At 48.9% G+C, this 20,059-nt stretch overlaps 3 protein-coding genes across 7 annotated transcripts in view; all 3 read right to left on the bottom strand.

Moving 5' to 3' along the window:
* The window catches only part of LOC109435251 (uncharacterized protein C1orf226 homolog), a 244,108-nt gene extending 235,946 nt beyond the window's left edge, over positions 1-8,162 (bottom strand). Inside the window, exon 1 of the mRNA XM_074322384.1 lies at positions 8,132-8,162. The gene's annotated coding sequence lies outside the window, so the exon portion shown is untranslated. The remainder of the gene's footprint in view (positions 1-8,131) is intronic.
* Positions 1-9,069, bottom strand: part of ATF6 (activating transcription factor 6) — a 93,080-nt gene extending 84,011 nt beyond the window's left edge. The window contains exons 1-5 of one of the 5 annotated variants that reach the window (XM_074322379.1): positions 8,974-9,069; positions 8,375-8,649; positions 6,301-6,377; positions 3,095-3,182; positions 875-981 (exon numbers count right to left, since the gene is read on the bottom strand). In XM_074322379.1, coding sequence (XP_074178480.1) covers positions 875-981; positions 3,095-3,182; positions 6,301-6,377; positions 8,375-8,426 — 324 coding nt within the window. In that variant the 5' untranslated portion in view covers positions 8,427-8,649; positions 8,974-9,069. Of the gene's footprint in view, positions 1-874; positions 982-3,094; positions 3,183-6,300; positions 6,378-8,374 lie in introns of those variants that run through there. The other 4 variants (XM_074322377.1, XM_074322380.1, XM_074322376.1 and 1 more) reach the window with 4 other exon arrangements.
* Positions 9,070-9,355: 286 nt separating this feature from the next.
* On the bottom strand, positions 9,356-14,909 carry DUSP12 (dual specificity phosphatase 12). Its single transcript, XM_074322392.1, is given in 7 exon segments — positions 9,356-11,767; positions 11,770-11,899; positions 12,633-12,819; positions 13,137-13,233; positions 13,576-13,694; positions 13,783-13,896; positions 14,647-14,909. Coding segments are annotated over 7 exon segments (945 nt in total). The 5' UTR covers positions 14,901-14,909; the 3' UTR covers positions 9,356-11,723.
* Between the last annotated feature and the right edge of the window lie 5,150 nt (positions 14,910-20,059).

The following is a 20,059-nucleotide window of genomic DNA, read 5'->3' as shown; positions in this document are numbered from 1 at the left end:
GAAGCAGCAGTGAGAAACAGGGCTGACAAGGTAAGCAGGAGCCAGGCCCGGAAGCCGGCACACTGGGGGTGTGACCTCACCAGTGGAAAGGTGAGGAGGGCACTCAAGGTTCCCAGCAAAGGGCTGACATTCCCAATTTGTGATTCTGAAAGAGTCCTCCCTGAAGACCCCTCTGCTAATGAGGTTTGGGGAGTGGGGGACAGAGACCAGCTGAAGTCCTACTGACTTAATGCAGGTGAGGTGACGATGGCCTGACAGGGGCAGAGACATAAGACGACAGACCCGTTGGGGTTTCCCAACGGACCACATGTAAGGCCTGCCAGATACAACGCATGGAAATATTAACCTGAACTTGTCTTCTTAGGTTTTCCATTTCCTAACCACAAGAAGCACCTAAATCCTCTGGGACTTCCTTTCCTGGACCCAGACCTTCCACCTGAATGGAGAGCAGAGTCTTTAAGGCGCTACCAGACTTTTGCAAACCTGTCAGCCACACAGCAGGTACCGCAGGCGGTGCTGCCCGGAGGCCGTCAGGCTGTGCGGCTCAGGACCGCCCGACAGACGCCTTAGTCCTCCGTGGCCTCAGAGCATGTCCATCTGACAAGGAGGAGAGGGCGGCAGGGAGAAAAGACAAGAAGCCAACAACCAGAAACACTGGCTACGGGGAAAAGGGCAGTGAAACAAAGGAGCAACGAAATGACGAAGGCAAGCACCTAAGCAGGAAGGCAAAACCCAGAGGCTGACAATGTTCTAGCTCCCCCGAGGCCCCTCCTCGGGACTCAGTTTCCTCGGGATTAAATGTCACCGGCCTCCCCACGTACGTACTGTCCAGACAGCATCACAACCAAACCGCCGTAAAAGGCTGGCTACTTACAGGAACATGCTGGGTTGAAGAGTAAGAATCCACTGACTGGGGAGACGAGACGGAGCCACTGGAGCAGGCTGGGGAAAGCGGCTGCGGTTCTGCCTTAATATCTCCAACTGCAAAACACGCATAAAAATGTCCAACACAGTGAACAAGAAAGACGGTAAAGCCTACTCTTACAATTCAATCATGTGGAAGCTACAGTCACCAAGCCACGGCCACCGAGCCACGGCCACCGAGCCACGGTCACCAAGCTACGGTCATCAAGCTACGGTCACCAGGCTACGGTCATCAAGCTACGGTCACCAAGCTACGGTCATCAAGTGACAATTCAAGCTACAGAAAAGAGTCCAGCGAGGCCTCCACCGGTGAGATGAGGTGTGCACACGGATACAGACACACCTACTCGCAGCTGCTCTAATGCTCTGGAAGGATAAACATAAGAAATCGCTAATGAGGGCCAGCCTGGGGGCTCAGGGGGTTGGAGCGCCGTGCTCCTAATGCAGAGGTCGCAGGTTCGATTCCCGCATGGGCCAGTGAGCTGCAATGAGTGGCCATTCAAACAACGGCTTGAACTGGAGCGGGGGAGGGGAGGGGTGGAAGAAGGGGAAAAAAAAGAAAAGAAATCGCTAATGGGACCTCTCTGGGGAGCACAACTTGGTGGCTGAGGAACAAGAGCGGAAGGAGACGTTTATCTTCTCCACACACTTTCTGAATATTATACCATATGCAAAAAATTATAGATTCCCCAATATGTAATTTTTTTAAAATACAAGAAACCGGAAAGAATTATTTTGAAAAGCATTTTTGACAATACAATTAAAACTCACAAAACTGTTTCTACCTTTGGAACTATTAACGTATTTACAATAATTTATTGAGCAACCGTGGCCCAGGCAAGCCTCCGAGGTGTCACATTTATAACGGGGGGTGGGGGGTCTGTGGCAGACTGTCTTCCAGCTCAGCCTGCGAAAGAACTCGTGATCCCTCGTGATCTGGACTGTGACCCTGCCACTTCCCATCAAGCAGGGAGTGTTTCCCGTCGGTCTGCATCTACGTGGCTCATGAGTCCTTCGATCCGCAGATTATGGAAGTAACGCTCAGCGAATCTTGCTTGTGCCTGGAGCACTGCCGCCGGGACCTCTGCAGCCAGACCACCATGGCAGCACGCTGTCAGAAAGCCACACAGAAGGGCCCGTGCAGCAGGCGCTCGAGTGGCAGTCGTCACCTCCAGGTCATCGCAGACCAGGAATCAGACAGGAGAGGGCAGAAACCTTAAGAGGACTTTGCCCCAGACGTCACACAACCCGCCTGCGGTTTCCCCGCTGAGGTCGACACATGATGGAGCAGAGACCAGCCGTTGCAGGTACACCTTCCAAATTCCTGACCCACAGATCCTGAGAGCTCAACACAATGGTGGCTGTTTGTGTCACTAAGTTTTAGGGTCGTTTATGACACAACAGTGACAGAACACTGGCCCATGCAGTCCCTGTTCTGAGGGAGACAGGCATGGAGCACGACATTTAAACATTTATTTTAAGCAAATGAAGCCACAGGAAGTGTGGGTGGGGAGGACCGGATGTCTAGGGGGTGCTGGTTATTTGTTCACCCATCGCTCTCAGCTCCAAGCCCACCTCCTGCCGTCTGAGATGCAAATGATCGCTGCCTGCCCGCTGGCTCCCGCCTGGAGCCCGTCACCAGGGGGCACGAGAAAGATGCTGAAAGGCCGGAGAAGGGGAAAGGGCTTTCTTCATCCTCCCACCGGCTTCATCGCAGAGGTCACAGTTTGCTGCAGGTTCCAGCTTTGGCAGCACCCCCAACCCACCTCCACGGCCAGGCAGTGCCGCCTCCTCAGAGTACGTACACCACACGCAGGGGGTCTCTACACCAAGTTCCCAAGTTCTGTTGACTCCAGACTTCCTCCCTCTGGCTCCCCAAGTTCTGTACGGTTCTCAGGTTAATCTCTTGTGGAGACATCACATGTAATTCAAAAGCGGCATTTCTGGAAGGAGTTCTTTACTCCCATATGTGACTGAAACCTAACTATGAAGCTCTTTGCGTCCCTACGGCAAGAAACTGATGCGAGCACTGTCCCGCCAGAAGTACGGTAACAGTCCCTGGAAGTTCTATGCATCAAAGTAGCCCAATAACCCCAGCTACGTTGACTGTTACCACACTACACACGACGTGGACCCGTCTCAGGCCTGTTCCGAGGAAACGTGTCATTACCTGCACAGGGCTGGCTGTTAAGGTCCCAAATGCCCGTCTCCCAAGGCATCAAATCCAAATCAAAGGCAAGGCTGTCAAAGTTGTTTTCCTGTGGGGTTCAAATCAGCAAGAGAATATTACAATAAAATAATACGTCTAGAAGTCAGGCTGCCAGATGTAATTTGCCATGAGAAACACAACTGCTGTCACCCAACCCAGTAAACGTAATTCCTAAGTCAGCAGGTTCATCCTGGAGACAAACCACGTGTTGTCTAAGGCACAGCAGTAACGACCAGGAAGGAGCGAAGGTCACATTTAAAAGAGTCCTTTGCTCTCATTCTTCTCAATGGGAACAGACCACTAGGACGGGTCACAAAGATAAGTCTGTTGTCATAGGGAGACCCAGCAAAGTAAGTTTTCCCATTGCCACTAAGGAAAACACAGGAAAGCAAATGCCTGTTTACAACATCACCTCTGTGGGCCGCGGAAGGCGCACAGACGCGGGCAAAGCCAAGCAGGAAGCAGAGACTTGGGCTGAACGTTCAAGTTCCCCGAGCAGCAAAGCGGTTGCGCTGGGAGGAAGCGACCACCCACAGGGGGACGGACCACTTTCTTCTCTGCTGTGCTGTCCTTGCTTTTCAAATTTCTAAGATCAAACTTATGAAAACATTTTAATCCCAGAAGACAAAATTAAGTTTCTCACACAGAGGTCAACAACCCTCTTAGAGGGAATCTTTTCATTTAGATGGTCATTTACTTAAATATAAGCATATTCTGAGCCGTCTGGATGACCATCTTACACCGTAACCACGTAAATGCAGACGCACCACGTGACGTCAGAGCCCTCCTGTGAGCTGGAGCCCAAGGTAGCACCACTACCATTTTAAGTGTCCGGGGTTACGGAGACGAAAACAGAAGTAAACTTAATATACAAACAGGACAACAAAGTCGAAAGGCAATCAATAGCAACTTAATGTGACAGACAATAAAACAGCGACAATACAGAAAGTACGTCTCAGGCAAAAAGTAAAGCTTAGTCTGGTGATTATTAACAACCATGTGGTAATAATTTCTAGAACAACATTAGCATTTTGAAATGTCTATCACGTGGTTTATTTTCATTAGGAATGTAACAGAAAGAAAGAAGGCAAACTGTTTTCTTATCGTACTGCCCTTTACCTGAGTAAATACCAGCATGAGTTATATAAAGACAATGTGTGGAAGTTCACATGAAAAAAAACTACTTAGATCATAAGAGAGCCACTTTTTAAATCGATCTCCTTTGCTTTTTTTCTCTTATTTGAATCCACACATCAAAAAGTTCTGCAGCCCTGAAATTTCAGCCACCAAAAACTCCTTACACTTTTCCAGCCTAAGTAAACTGAGGCTCGTCTGAGTGCTAGCGATATTTTTAACAGGTGCAATAGTGAGCATGACCTACAAAGATTCTCACTCAGTCTTCAGCCAGAAAGTCAAATACTTTTCACAGCATAAGAACTGCATCTTTGCTGAGCGAAATAAGTCAGACAGAAAAAGCAGAGAACCATATGATTTCACTGATATGTGGTATATAAACCAAAAACAACAAAAGAACAAGACAAACAAATGAGACACAAAAACTCATAGACACAGACAATAGTTTAGTGGTTACCAGAGGGTAAGGGGGGAGGGAGGTGGTAGGTGAGGGTAAAGGGGATCAGATATATGGTGATGGAAGGAGAACTGACTCTGGGTGGTAAACACACAATGTGATATATAGATGATGTAATACAGAATTGTACACCTGAAATCTATGTAACTTTACTAACAATTGTCACCTCAATAAACTTTCATTGAAAAAAAAAAAAAGGAAAAAGAATTGCATCTGGTTAGAAATGTAACAGGTCCATGCCCCGAAAAGTGAAATATACTGGTACTTATAGACTCTGGCTCTTCAGCGACTTTTCCTGGGAAACCCTGCTACCTGCTACCATGTGGACAAACAACGCAATTTAAAGCTAGAAAGGGCCCTCAGAAACCACCCACTCCAAATACTGGAAAAACTAAGGAACTGCAAGAGCGAGTGACTTGTGTAAGGTAAGAATGTTAGTTATAAAATCAGGACATTTCCCTGAATCTTTCAAATTTACTATTCTGTTCTTGATGGTTTTAAAGAATATCAGATGCTCAGGCAACCAGCCAATAATAAAAGTCAATTTAATCAACAGACCACATTCTAAAGCATCTCATGAAAGTAATAAAAACCACTGAAATCCCATGCACTAATTAAAAAAATATACCGTGTTTTTACTCTCTTCTTTTGTTTCATAGTAAAACAACTGCTGAATCATTCTTTGAGAAATGTCTAAGAAACTCACTGAACAGGCACTACACATTTTTACACTCTGGTTACTAAGGGCTTAAAAAATAAGTGGTAACCACCAGTCTGACTGATATGCACATAAAACCACTGTCCACTTGTTATTACCGTGTTTCCCCGAAAATAAGACCTAGCTGAACAATTAGATAATATAAGACCAGGTCTTATTTTACTATCATATAAGACCACGTCTTATATTAATTTTTGCTCCAAAAGACGCATTAGAGCTGAGAGCTGATTGTCTGGCTTGATCTTGTTTTTGGGGAAACATGGTACTGCCCACCTGGAAAAGCACCTCGTCCATGAAAGGTGACACATAAGAGCTCTGCAGGCCAGTGCGCTAGGGACCAACACGTATGCACCAACAGAAAAGAAAAGCTCAGATGGTTTTGAGGACTCAGCATATTACAATCGCTTTTACACCGACTCCTCTCCACGCAAAGGCAAAAAGTAAGCACACAGCTGAGGTACAGAGCATTCTACACTAAGGATACGTAACTTTGAAAAAGGAAGCTGCTCAGTTCTATCTGCCGGGGTCTGTGACTCATGTGAACCCCACAGCACCGTGGCCCATATGCAGCAAAGTTCTCTACAAAAGCGACAGCAGGCAGTTAAGTGACTCCTCCAAAGTCACCCACCTGAGCCCAAGGTGGTCTTAGAAGACAAGTCTTCTCACACCAAGACCAGAGCAGTTTGTACAATCCTGAGTTTACTGACTGCAAAATGGCTACTAACTTTCCTCCTTGGTGCTAAGTTATTTAAATTTAAGTAACTGGCCTGAACCTGTTACCCTGAAGCCTTCTAGCAATCCTTAGGGTACAAATGAAACCCCACATTAGTCAGTATTCCTCCTCCAGTAAATACATACGTAAGTCTCACTTGCTGCGTCCAGCTGCAGCTCGTCGGTGTCTGTGAAATAGCCAAGTTCAGCAAACAGAGCAGAATCTGTGGACAAAAGAATAGAGATGAAGTGTCAATTCGCCATTTGACAACAAGTACGCACGGCGGCCCCACGCCAGCACTGTTATGGTTTCTCACTAGTTGCTACTATTACTGACAAACTCCAGCAGTGTTTATGACAACCAATGCAAAGCTGCTGCAAAGGAGAAGCAACCCCAGTGTGTCAGCTGACAGAGATGCCCGGGTGGAGAGGGAAGTGATGCAGGAGGCAGGGCCAGAGGAGGTGGAGCAGCATTCTGCAAGAAAGCGGGCGGGGTCTCAAGCACCCACGGATGAGAGGCTCAGGCGAGAGCAAGAGGCCACCACTCCCAGCACCAGAGAAGCAAATGTGCTGGCAGGCGCGTAGGTGAGGGGGTGGGAGACCGTGGGGGAGCGCCTCTGCCTCAGAGGCTGGGGGAGGAGGTGTAGGGGGGCTGAAGAGAGAAGAAACTCTATCAAAGAATCATCGGAGTGGGAGAGTGAGAGGACCCAGCAAATGTGACCCTCCAGATAACACCAGGTAAAGGCCTATTTCAGGTCAGGACCGTAGATTTAAAGGGAGACCAGTCAGCATGGCCAGGTGTTTTTGCAGCCACATTCAGCGAGGAGTGCAGGTGCGGAGCAGGAAGACTGGATTCAACCACGGCTGCGGTCTGTGCAAGAGAGACAGGCGCTGAGAGCATGACGGAATGGTCACCGTGACTGTCCAGGACCATCCACTGCGCGAGGGGAAGTGAGACACAGGGAGGGAGAGCCGAGTCTCAGCTGGAGAGAAGGGGCCCTCGCCACTGGAACAGCAAAGGGCCGCTGGTGAGACAGGAGGTGGAGGTCCGAGGGCACATCTGGCCTGAGCGTGTGCTGTTGGTCATGACAAGGTTTGGGCTCGTCCTCAGGGAGGGAATGGCTGAGACAGGGTGCAAGCCAAGACCACGGAGCTCAGGGCGGCGGAAGGGCCGCCCTGAGGACACTGGAGTCACCCAAGAATCAGAGAAAGTGACAGGAAGCTGGGAGCTAGAATTTTCCACAAGCTGAGAAGAGTGAACCAGGAATCAGCGGACAACTGTAACAGGGAGGCAGAGACAGGATGTTACAGCCAGGGGAGCTCTAAACCTGGGTGTCTGCAGGGAGGATAGAGGACAATGTCACGATGGCTGTGGTACCACAACCGCAGAGTCCAGTAGTTGCAACCGAGACCACAGGACCACAAGCCTGAAATGTCTACTATCTGGACCGTCCCAGAAAATGTTTGCGCCCTGGCTCTAAATTTCACTACCCAAGGTAAAGAGAAAAAGCACGTCCCATCGCAGGCTGTTCTGAGCTAGTCAATTCAGTTAAATTATTCAAAGTTGTTAGAGTCACAAGAAACACTATTACATAATTTGACTTTTAAATTTAACTGGCCAACTTCTAATATTGAAAAAAAATCAAATCGGTGAAGTCCTTGAACATTCAAAATAGCAACTGTCAAAAAAGAATCCACATTCCACTGAGAAGGCCGTAGCGTTTCATTCCGGCGCCTGCGAAGTCCCCCCTCGCTGAGCACCTACGTTATCAGAACTAAAGGGGGTCGACCAGGCGCGTCAGCGGATCCAAGGGGGAGGCCGGGCCCGTTCCCGGGGGCAGGGCCGCACCTGAGCGGCGTCGGCGAAGCAGCAGTCGCGCCCTCGGAAAAGCAGCGAGGGCTGCAGGCCACGCAGTGGAGCCGGGATGACGCTCTGGCTGCTGAGAGTGAGGGTCCCACGGGAGACGAGGGCGGCGGCCTGGGTCCCCGGCCGCGACGCCGAGGAGCGGGGCCCGCGCCGCCCCCAGTCCGCACTGACGCCCGGAGGCTGTGAGCGGGCGTGTGGCGAGCGAGGGGCAGGAAGGCTCCGGGCTCGCTGCCGCCACACGGCTCCCCGCCCGCCCGGCCCAGGCCCCCGGAGCCCGGCGGAGCTGAGGGCCGACCCCGCGCGCGGCGTCCGGGCGCCACGCAGGACACCGGCCCGGCCTCGCGTCCCACTCACCCCAGTCCTCATCCGGCCGCTGAGAGAGTCCGGGGCTGAAGGGCGACTCCATGGTGCCGGCGACGCCACCGGCCCCGGAACTCGGTGACTAATGTCCGGGCGGCGGCGGCCGGCACACGAAACGCGCCGCAACGCGGCCGGGACGGTGGCCGAAGGCGGACAAACTGCCTCCCGCGCGGGGGTCGCTCGCGAGCTGGGCCGGCGCCCGAGGCCGGGGGCTCCGACGGGGCCAGGCGCAGGGCTCCCGCTCCGGGGTCGCCGCACTCCCCGTCCCGCTGTCCCAAAGGGAGAAAGCGGGACACGTCAGTGGCGACAGAAGGGCCGGTAGCCCGTCCGCGTCCACGCCGGCCCCGAGCGCCCTGCTGCCCCCGCCGGGCGGCGCAACGAGCGGCGGCCCGCCCGGGGCTTCGGCTCGCCTGCCGAGCGGGACGGGCAGAGGCGGCCGCACGCCCCGCCGCGCGTGTCCCACTCGCCGGGACTCCGGCCGCAGGTGCCGCCTCGCTCACCACACGCCCGCGCCTCCCGACCTCCGCCGACCGCTGGGCTGGGCTGGGCCCGACGGCTCGGCGACCGCGGCGGCAGGCGGTGTGTTTACGCACCGCCCGGTCACGAGGGACATTTAAAACTCTCTGCCTTAAGCACACGTGTCCCTCGGCGCCCAGGGCGGCCTTTCCCATGGTTACGGAACCCAGACGCTTCCCAGAACCCTCCGCGCCCCGGCTGGGCGGCTCCCACGTGACGTCACCCGCGACGCACAGCCGCCCTGGACCCCGCCCACAAAGGGCCCCCCAGGTGCCCGGTCCCGAACCGGAGTCCTTCCAACACCGTTCAACGGTGTTCACCGGGGTGAATTTATAACTTTTATTCTCACCTCACTGCAAATTCAAACACTGACATAAAAACTAAAATAAAACCAGCAAGAGTCTTCGATTCTCGATCCACCAGACACCTTAGTCTTTTTAAAAATCACCATGACTGAACTCCAGGGAGGTTTTTTTTTTTATTCTCATGAATTGTCTTTTATTCAAAAAGTGCTGATAACTACGAAACATGCATTTGTCTACCTATCACCAGACAGTAAGAAGCATTAACATTTTGCATTTTCGCTTCAGATTTTTCGTAAGAAATTAAACATTACAGATAAAGTTGAACTGCTTTTCCTCCGCTCTCCTTCATTTCCCTCCCTCCACAGAAGCAACTTCTATTATTCAAGTCGATTTTCACTTTTACCATGTTTACAGAGGCATACATTTAGTGCTGTTTGAGGTTTTTAAAATTCACATAAAGGTATATTGTCCTCCAAATCACTTTTCTCATTTTTTGATGACCTATCCGTGTTTGAACGGTCATATGGTATTTCCTCGAATATACCTTTATATCACAATTTCTCTTTTCATTTCCCTACGGACATTTGAATTGTTTCCGTTCTTACTGTTACATAAAGCACGTGCTTGTATGAATCTCCTCGCGCACACAGGCAAGTGCCTGGGAGACATATGCTGGCTCAGGGTAGGACAGTCACTATTTGCCAAATTATGCCCGTTTGCACCCTTTCTGGCAGTGATGAGTTCCCTCAGCTCCTCATTCTCACCAACACTAGCTTGCTGCTCCTTTAACTGGTACATATGTTGCAAATACCTTCTCCCAGGTTGACACTTGTCTATGGGGTGGTGGCTTGTCCTCTAAGTTTTCATTTCAATGTAGTCAAATATATCAATCTTTTATTGGTGATCTCTGCTATTTGTATCTTGCCAAAGAAATCCTTCTGGCTCCTGAGGTCATTAAGATATTTTTTCATTGTTTTATAGTTTTGTTTTACACATTTTCTTTTCTTCTTTTTTTTTTTTTTTTATGAAAACAGTAAAGGACTTTAAATCTGAAAATTTTGCATGGTGGATGTTTCATAAAATTTCAAAATTTACATAAAGACAAGTTTCCCCCAAATCATTCTTCACTGGCACATACCAACTATCTTTCAAAACGTATTATTTTGTCTATTTCTCCTAAGTCAAATATAAATTACAAGGGTTTTATCTAGTTTGTTCACAGTATCACCTAGCACTATGCACACAATAGGTGCTCAGTAAGCATTTACCGAATTGACAAATGTAAATTCAAATAAAAGCTAAGTAATTTTCTCTGCTAGATGCTAGTATGTGATGTTATGTATTAATGTGAGCCACATGAACTGCTGTAACAGCTGCATTTTACCTACAAAGGCAGCAATTTCACATGGGCTCAACCCAATTATTTTAAAAAGATTTCTAGATAACGTATAATGAAGCAAAAAGGTGAACAGATACTGTGACAGCTAAGAAATGGAGAAAGTTTTTCTCATAAAAAATCATGACAGTTGCCAAAGGCTTCAGGCCATGTTGAGTCTCACGAATCATCTGTAACACTCCCACACATTTCAAAAATTAAATGAGGCAGTTTTTTAAGAGGATCATTTTCACACTTTTTTTGCATTTCAAATAATGCCCATTTTGGTGTCTATATACAATAGATACATGTGTAAATATGCAATATGTCTTAAAATATTTCTCTTTATTGCCTAATGCTGATCTCATGTAAGTGTTCAGGTATCTAATTAGGTCCAATTCTAACCATTGGTATCGAGTAAAATACATTCCAGTTTCCAGAGATGGTGTTAAAAAAGCTAATCTGGACATCTTACCTTTTCCAGCACTCTAATATAGCAGGCTTAAAAGGCAGTTGCATGTAATTACTCCACACTTATTTTCTTTATCATTGGAAACAACTTCACATTAATACATTTCTTCAAGTGGATTACTTTAAAAGATACCTTGAATACTCTTTTCTAAAAATTTAGGTAACTGGGATTCCTGAACAGTAATAGGAAAACCAAATCTTAGTGTTTTCCTGATGGTCTTTCCTTCCACATTCCCAAGAAAAATCCAGATACACGCAGATTAATGTTTCTTAGAAGCGAGAAAGAGAAACAAACATCAAAATATAGCCAAACAAGTCTACTTTACATTTCTAAAAATAAAAGAATACCTATTTAAACATGATAGTTTCCAATTTTTGTACACACTTTTGTCCATCCAGACCTCAAGATCAGGTAAGTAACATTCCAAAAATCAGAATTCTTTAAAATATGAAACAAAGTATCTGAGTCATAGGAGATTTATATCAAATAAAGTATAATTTACATGATTACAAACTTTTGATTTCCATATTGAGTATTCCACCCGAAGTTTCCCAGTCACACCAAGTGATGGTATCTTCCCACCTTGCAAATGAAGTGCTGATGGTCTAACAACTAGACTCTCTCCCATGAATGACAAGAAGCTAAGGTATCACCGGCAAGTTGCTTTCTGAGCTGTCAAAGGTCACAAGTTCCTATTTTTCTTGTTTGTGATCCCAAAGCGGCAGCATTTTCATCTCATCCACTCTGTTCTTATGGATTTGAAAAGCAGGTGTAATCCACCTACCACAGGAGCACTGCTCACCGTACCAATTGAAAGAACCCAACTTGGCGCTGCATTTGGGGCAAAGAAGCTGAAACAAAGCAAATGTGTTACCTCATTCATTCACTTTTGTACCAAACAATTTTCTTTGGCAATACAGGATATAAAAGCAGGGCGGGGCTCGTACCCTCAAGAAGTCTATGAGCTAGCTAATGGTGAGATAAAACGGAATGGCAATTTACTGTAACAGATGGTGGGATGCAGTAATGTGAGCGAGACATGCTATACCCTGGAAGGTTAGAGGAGGGACACTAATTCCAGCATGAGGGGAGAAAGGTGAAGCCTGAGACATGAAACAGAGGTTTCATGGACGCGCATACATATTGGCTTTTAAATCAGTCTGCAAGGTAAGATTTCAAACTGAAATCCATCATGGCTAAAGGGTAAGAAAACATGTTAGGACTCTCATGTTCTATTACTAACTGACATTAACTGATTCCTGCCTATGGAAAAACAAACATACTCCAGTAAAAATAGATAAATCCAAAAATGCTTAACAAATGTGTTTTCTTCCGATGTATTTATAGCACTAAAAAGAATTAACTTAGACCAACAGCTCTCAACCAAAAGTGGTTTACTACTTATATCAGCTGGTTTTTGTTTAATAATTTTTGATGGATTCTTGTCTACACTAGAAAGACAGACTCTTCAGAAAGAAAGTAGTTAAGGTGGAGGAAACACTAGTTAAAATATGGTTTAAAATGCAAGAAGGAACAGACAAGAGATGATTTAATGAAACCATAGAAAACAGAATGTGCCCTCACCTGTCCATCCATCACCCCCAACAAGGCGGATCCCATCCACTGTACAGGTTCAATGAAATAGGATGTACACTGGGCCTGGCTCCCTGTGACCGGCATGAGGGGCGCTGCCATCCTCTTGTGGGCAAAGGCTGCAGGACCACTTCCTTCACTGTGATCCAAAATGCTAGAACTTCGAAATAGAGACCGCCTGCAACCCCCAAACAAACAAAAACATGAATGACTTCCAAAAATGAAAAAAATCGATAAAATGTGCAGTACTTCTTACAGGACAAAATAATACAACATTGGTTCTGCTACTGTAATTTTCCATCATCTCTACAAGTAACCTGATTGCTTTTACTTCTAAGAATTTACATTCTTTTTGAAAGCAGATTTGAATTTGAAATGTCTATATTTTTCAATTAAATAAATTCTTCCTACAGAGATTTAAGAAACTGAAACTTTCAGTGCTTTTCAGCTCTACTGAGACAAGATTAAATCTCCAGAAGATACAGAATATTTTACCTGCATTTTCTACATTTGTAGAGAACTTCATCTTTCAATCCTTGTGAAAAGGTGGTTGGGTCAACAGCAAGGAGCTCTTGAGGTAAGTTCTGCAGTTCTACATGACAATTAAAATGTATCCATTAGTTGGAATCAACTCTGCATTTTCAGACAAAATCAAGAACAAAAGTCTCTAGTGCTGAGAAATCAGGATGAGGCGGGACAGCATGGTGAGGGAGCCCTTGGGTTCTGGGCACAGATGGCCTGAGTTCAAATCCTAGCCCACCCCTCACAATCTCTGTGACCTTGAACAAGCTACTTCTTGCTAAACCACAGTTTCAAAAGGAAATAACAGCACCTGTCTCAAGGGAAAGCAAGATAATGCACCTGCAGTGTTTAATGTCAGAATATAAACAGCACCTGGAAAAGGCCCAAAGACCTCCTAGCAATTATTATTTACCTGGATACTTCTCTGTAAGCTTTTGTAAACGATACTGCTTATAAACTGCACTAGAGGTGTCTACTTCATACCCCATGGCCTGGTATAATTTCAGTTGCCACTCAAACCCCTCATTCATCCTGTAAAGACAAATACAAAGTTAGGTTTTCTGTAAATAAATAAAGTCACGCCACAAAAGCAGAATTATTATTCTAACAAAGAACTCACTTAGCCTCTGGTTTTATAGTCTGGAGGTTTTCATAGGCTTTTTCAAAGGTAAGTTGGTCCGTCTTCATGATAAAAGCTGTCATTACAGCCACACTTCGACTGACTCCTGCGTGACTGAAAAAGAGACCTTTAAAATAAAATAGCAAATAGCAACAATTAAAACAAAACCCCAGTCCCTATGAAAGGTAAGGTTCAGGTCCACCCGTCTGCTGCTTCCACTCAAACGCTTTGCCTCTGAAACACCACACGGTACAAAAGAAGTATCGCTTTATTTCCTTATTCCTTTTGAATTCTGAACCATGTGAATGTATGAGCCATTCAAATACAATTATACCTTTTTTTTAAATTTTATGACGGCTTCGGAACCCATCTAAACTCCGCTCGAGCATTAAGACGCGGTCCTAGAGCTCCTTGCACTTTCTCACTACCTCCGTCCTTGACGTATTTAGAACAAGTGCTGGCACACAGTGAAAGGGCCGACGATAAATGTCAGCTGTTAGGACACCACGATCCAGCCGAAGGGCACTTGTTGCGAATTCCCAAATACCCACCACGATTGCCCAGGTTCGCGCCAGGGCTACGACCTGCCGGGCCTCCCCCGGGGGCGAGCTCGGGGCCCCGCACGTGCTGGCGTTTCCCTCCCCGCCTCCCCGCGTCCTCGGCGCACCCCGCCCCCGACCCAGCGCCGAAAACCCCCTGCCCGAGGCCGGGCCCCTCGGCGGCGCCGCGCATCCGGGTCGGCCCTGCAGTCCGCGGGGTTCGCGCCGGCCTTTCAGCTCCTCGGGGGCGCGGACCCCGTCACTTACCTAACAACCCCTCCGCGCCCCCCGCCCGCCGGGCCCCCCGCCTCCCGCGGCCACTCACCAGTGCACCAGCACCGCGCGGCCCTCGGCGCGGGCCTGGCCCACGAAGGCCACGCACCGGTCCAGGTGGCTCAGCAGGTCGGTCTCGGGCTTGTCCAGCACGGGCACGAAGAGCCTCCGCAGGCCCTCGAGCTGGAGGTCGGGCTCCTCCGAGTCCACCGTAAGCACGGCCGTGATGCCCGCCCGCTGCAGGCGGCCCGGCTCCGCGACGGCCGCGGCTCCGCCCAGGTACAGCCCGGGCCGCACCTGCAGCATCCCCGGCGGCGGGCCGGGCGCTCGCAGCCCCCAGCTCCCAACATGGCGGCGCCCAGGGGCCGGCGGCCGCGCCTGCCATCGAGTGGCCCGGCTAGAGCGGCCTCCCCGGGACGCGTAGCAGCGCCCCCGGAGGACCCGGCGGACCGCGGAATGCGGGCTTTCGGGAAAGTGCTGTTGCGGCCGCCGCCGCGCTCAGCTCCGCGGGGTTCAGAGCGGCCTTTGCCCCCCGCGTCCCGCCCGCGCCCCAAACGCAGTTTCTCGGCTTTTAGTGTTGAGACTTTGTGGGCTTCCCGCAGGAGCAGCGGAACTCAGATCCCAAACGATGGTCCCACCAACGGAACCAGCCGCCCAGCTTGATGCGTCTGAAGCGAAACATTTCTTGCAATGCTTAGGGAGCCCTTGCAGGTCCTCTCCTGGGACTTTCTCCTTTCTTTTCCCCTTTGCCCGGTTCCTTATTGGTACGGGAATCCTTCCCTTGTTCACATACACTGTTCTATGTGTTTTGAAGATACTAATGTCTTTGCAAGAAAGATGGGGCGGAGCCAGAGGGGAACGCGGAGCTGAGGGACACGTCGTGTCCCTTCTGGCTCTTTTCGATACAGGGAAGTCCCCGCAGAGGGGGAGAAGAAAGGGGGCCTTGAGTGAACCGGAGAATTAGCCTTTTCCGCCCCAACCAGAGGAAAGGGGGAGAAAGGGTGGGGGGCGAGGCGGCAGGAAGCGAAAGGCTCTCTCTTCTGATGGCTTCTGTCTTCTGGGTGAAGAGTCCAGTCTACATGCTGAGGGTGAAGACAGATTTGAGAAGAATAGTTAGTTTGAAGCAAGTCTGCCTGAGAAGCGTGGAACATACACGAGAAAGCTGCCCGGTGGGAACAGACAGCCAAGGCCCGGTCAGCCTGGGCCGTGTCCCGGCCACACGTATAAAAGGCTTCTGTGCAGCGAGGTCCGCCCAGCAGGCCCTGGTGGGCGCCTCTGCACGTCCCAGAGCAGGCGGCTTCCAGGAGGCCCAGCCTGTGGCTGCACCGGGGCCTGGAGACGGGAGATGGGCCTGGAGACGCCGCCCACCGCTGCTGCCTGGTAAGAGGCCTGGGCCGCGCTGATCCCTCAGGCCTCTGGAGGCTGCAGGCCGAGTTGTCGCAGGTCACGCATGGCTCTGTGACTGGCCCCCAATCAAAACCCTGCACCCCAACGCTTGCGTGAGCTTCCTGTTTGGCAAAATGAAAGCTCCTGCGGGATATTTATCCAACTCTTAGCAGTGGTTGTCCCTGGGGGCTTGCATGAGACAGATACGCTTTATACGCTTTCCGTGTAGTTTTTATCTTCTTTTAACCAGTATTATTAAAGTTATTCACTGTTAGAAATTATAGATATTTACATTCTGGAAAAAGGAGAAAAAACTATTGAGGGGTCATGTCCTAGACATTTTTTTTAAATACCCTAAGCGTTCCCTCGGCTTTATTGGTTTTCTGTTGGAAGTGAGCTTCCTTCCTCAGATCCCTAAAATGGCTAAGCTCCTTCAAGGATGGGAGTAGACGACACGTCTGGTTGCTACTGAGCACGCTCGGAGCCTGCCTGGCTCAGTCAAGATCAACAGCTGGGCAATGAAAACACCTGCATTCCTGAGGCTGAAGCGCATTTTCCAGCTTCTGTGTTTGCACTATTAGCCACTAGGTGGCACCATTTGCCTTCCCGGGGAGACAGTGTCTTTTCTGCACCGCCCTTGGGATGTAGGGGAAAATGAATCTGGCCTGTAAGATACGCAGGACGTTAGGCCTAGCGAAGGGATGCTGACTTTAGAGAGCGATCTGGGTTGCTTTCCGTCAAGACGAGAAGGGCTCTCTGTTCTAGGATTAGCACACACACGCACGCGCGCACGTGCGTACAATTTATCTGTTCATTTTATCACCAGCAAACCTGCAACCTTGATAAATATGTATTAAGCAAAAATTCTTATAATTACTAAGAGATCATCAAGTACGTGGTGAATTGCATTTTGAGAAGACACCCACTTATGTAACACGGCCTGACCATCTCCTAGGTGCCCCACTCTGGTTGTTTCTCAGAAACTTGGCAGTCACGTGTACGACTATCATTTTCATCTTTTAAAATACTTGCTGAGCAATATCAGGGAAATTTCCCCTATTCTGTCCCATCACCTCCCGACCATGGCCCCCAAACAAGTTCCTTCTTTCTGTCCTCAGCGAGTTGCCCAAGCCCTCCCACACCCAATGAGTCACCAGTAAATGTTTGGGACAGAAGATGTAGGACAGTTACAAAGATACACATGAAACGTACTTTGAGGCCCCCAAATAAAAATATTGGACAAAGATATAAATGAGTGATCATAACATAATTCTATTACTATTATGTCCATTTGTGAGCAGAAGGTGGGTGCCTGGAGAGTGAGGAGTTCACGTGTGGCACTGCCTTGATGGGCACAGCCTGAAGCCAGAGAAAACCTAGGTCTGAATTCAAAGCACCTACCGAGCTGTGACCCCACGCCTTTAGATGTCATGTGGTTTCTGTAGGACTCCGTTTCTTCGTCTGCACAGTGGGAGCAACTACAGCCAAGGTACAGAGAACTAGGGAGATGTGACTTATGGACAGACATCCTCAGCGGAACCCCCCGAGCACGGGGGACAGCTGCTGGGTGGCCCTGCTCAGGAAGCTGCTGAGCAGAGGTGGCACTGAGCGTGACACTGAGGAGAAAATGGATCCCACCACCTGCGCTGCTACAAGCCCACCCCTAAGTCCACTCATTGATTGAGAGTCTGCAACTTTATCAAGATTCTGAGGAAATAACATCAGCTCCACAAACACTCGGACTAGATGCCCAAGGGGAAGGAGTCGTGCAGGGACAGCTTAGTCCACTGACCCAGCCACGCCCCAACAACTGGCACACCATCACATTTTGCTGCTGGCCTTCTGAGAAATACAGGAACAGGCTGTGATTTGTGGCTTGTACTCTCAGTTCCTTTTTTGACTTGAGGGGAAACTGGTAAACAGAGAGTCAGATGAATGGGGCAAAGGACACCGGGATGCCCCCTAGTCCATGCCAGGGGTCGCATGGTCACAGCTGCACAGCCCCTGCCCCGCCATTCTTCCACCGACACGAATGCAGGCCCCCTCCCCAAGTTCACTGCCTAAACATGTCCAGGGTATTGTCATGGAAGGAGCGGCCGACCTGAACGCATGCACCCTCCTCTTAGGCTTTGGTTCTGCTGTGTATGTTGGAGACTTGACCAAGGCAGGTAAGGCCTCTGCACTTCAGCTTCCAAAAAAGACAAGGCTGGTTAATGCCTGCTCGGACATTCCCCTAAGGGACTTTAAGCCATAAAAATCAGAAATGCCATTAACTTCTGGTCAGTCCACAGAATATTTCCAAATCCTTCAGAATGCTGTTCGTTGCCCCCCCTCCCCCTCAAGTGTACTCTGCTGCTTCTTGTACACGTTTCAGATTTGCTATCTCCCCTCTCCCAGTAATTCTTTGCTCACTCCTACCGGTGATTTACTCGTCTCCAGCCATGAGAACTGAAAATAGACATGGCCATTTACATACATTCAAGTTGGCAGGAGGAAACTGCCCCCCATAAGAGAAAAATACCAGGTTTCGATGTTCAATATGGTCCCGAAGGGATTCAGTTTTTAATTACATAATTAACCCCCTGAATTTTATCTGTTTCCTAGTTCTTTCTCAGCGCTAGGGGTACAACACAGAATGAGATGAGGGTCAAGTTTCCAACACAGGGGCAAGGGTACGGCTACCCGAGCCATGTGTTTAACTGATGGTACAAACAAAACGTTGGGAACTCAGACAAAAAATCATTCATTTGGGCTGGAGGAAACTGGGAGAAATTCTCCAAGAGGTGGCATTTAGCTGGGTCTTTCCCACAGGTGAAGGAGACGAGGGGAAAGGGCTGGAAAGGTGGTGGGGAGATGGCATGAGGGCTAAGACACGACATGGTTTCACTAAAAGCAACCAATGTGTCTAACCAAAGGGGCAATTTGTTCTGAGACATCACAGCTGTCCGGGGGCAACGTGCAGTCCCACCAGCCACATCCAGTCCTGACAGCGGTCACACAGTCACAGCCTGGGAGGGAGGAGGCTCTGACGGCCCTCACAGCCCTCATGTTTCCAGCCCCTCTCACAGAGGGTCTCAGAATCCCTCCGTGGGGACACTGGGTACAGAGTGGATAAGCCCCAGATGCTTCTCTACCTTCCAGCTATCAGACCAGTAGGGTTCCTCCAGCCCAAAACAAAATTCTAGAGCCGGTAACGGCACAAAAGGCTTGTAAGTGCTTGTGCAAAGAAGTCGCTGTACTAACTATGTATTGGCTGTTGGGTGACTATAATTAATAAAACCGTTTTGCATATTTGAAAGTTCCTAGGAGAGTAAATCCTAAAAGTTTTCACCATAAGAAAAAACATTTTTTGTAACCGTGTGGTGATGGTTGCTAATTAAACTTATTGTGCTGATTAATCAAAATATATATTGAATCTATATTAATCAAAATAAATATTGAATCATTACATTGTATACCCAAAACTGACATAATGTTACATGTCAATTGTATCTCAGTTTAAAAAGCAGTGGCGTCAGCGTCCACTAGGGGCCAGCATGAGCTACTAAGAAGAGGCCCTGATAGCCTGTTCTTTTCTGACATGACCAAAGGGGCAGTTGGAGTGTGGGGGGTGAGGGGGAATTAAACACTGACTCTTACTTCCCAGGCAGGTGGACAGATCGCCCTGTGGACAATGTACCAAATACGGGCTGGATCTTAGTGCCATAGAGTGGTTGTAACTGGTGAAGCAGTTGCACCGAAAAGGTGAGAAGTGGGCCAACGGCAGCCAAGAGAGACAGCCATCCCCCAGATTTCTTTAATCTGTTTTATTCAACTTTTCTTCTAGTCATTTGGATTAGGGCACAGAAGACACGCTTATCTAATTAGCAGGTGTTACAGCTGGGAGAGGGGCACTGGGCTCCAAATTGCCTTGTTAAGCTAGCAAAGACAAAATTCAAAAGACATAGATATAAGGCTATGTGCTTCGGTCCCCCAACGAACTCCATAAATATATAAGTTCGGGGTGCAGACGTGCCTTAGATGCGAACAATCTCTCGGTGGGTTTGCAGGCAATGGGCTCAATGGACGCGGCTGGAGTC

This window comes from Rhinolophus sinicus, linkage group LG17 (assembly GCF_036562045.2).
Source record: "Rhinolophus sinicus isolate RSC01 linkage group LG17, ASM3656204v1, whole genome shotgun sequence".
Classification (NCBI taxonomy): domain Eukaryota; kingdom Metazoa; phylum Chordata; class Mammalia; order Chiroptera; family Rhinolophidae; genus Rhinolophus; species Rhinolophus sinicus.
This window is presented reverse-complemented; position numbering and strand designations above follow the sequence as displayed.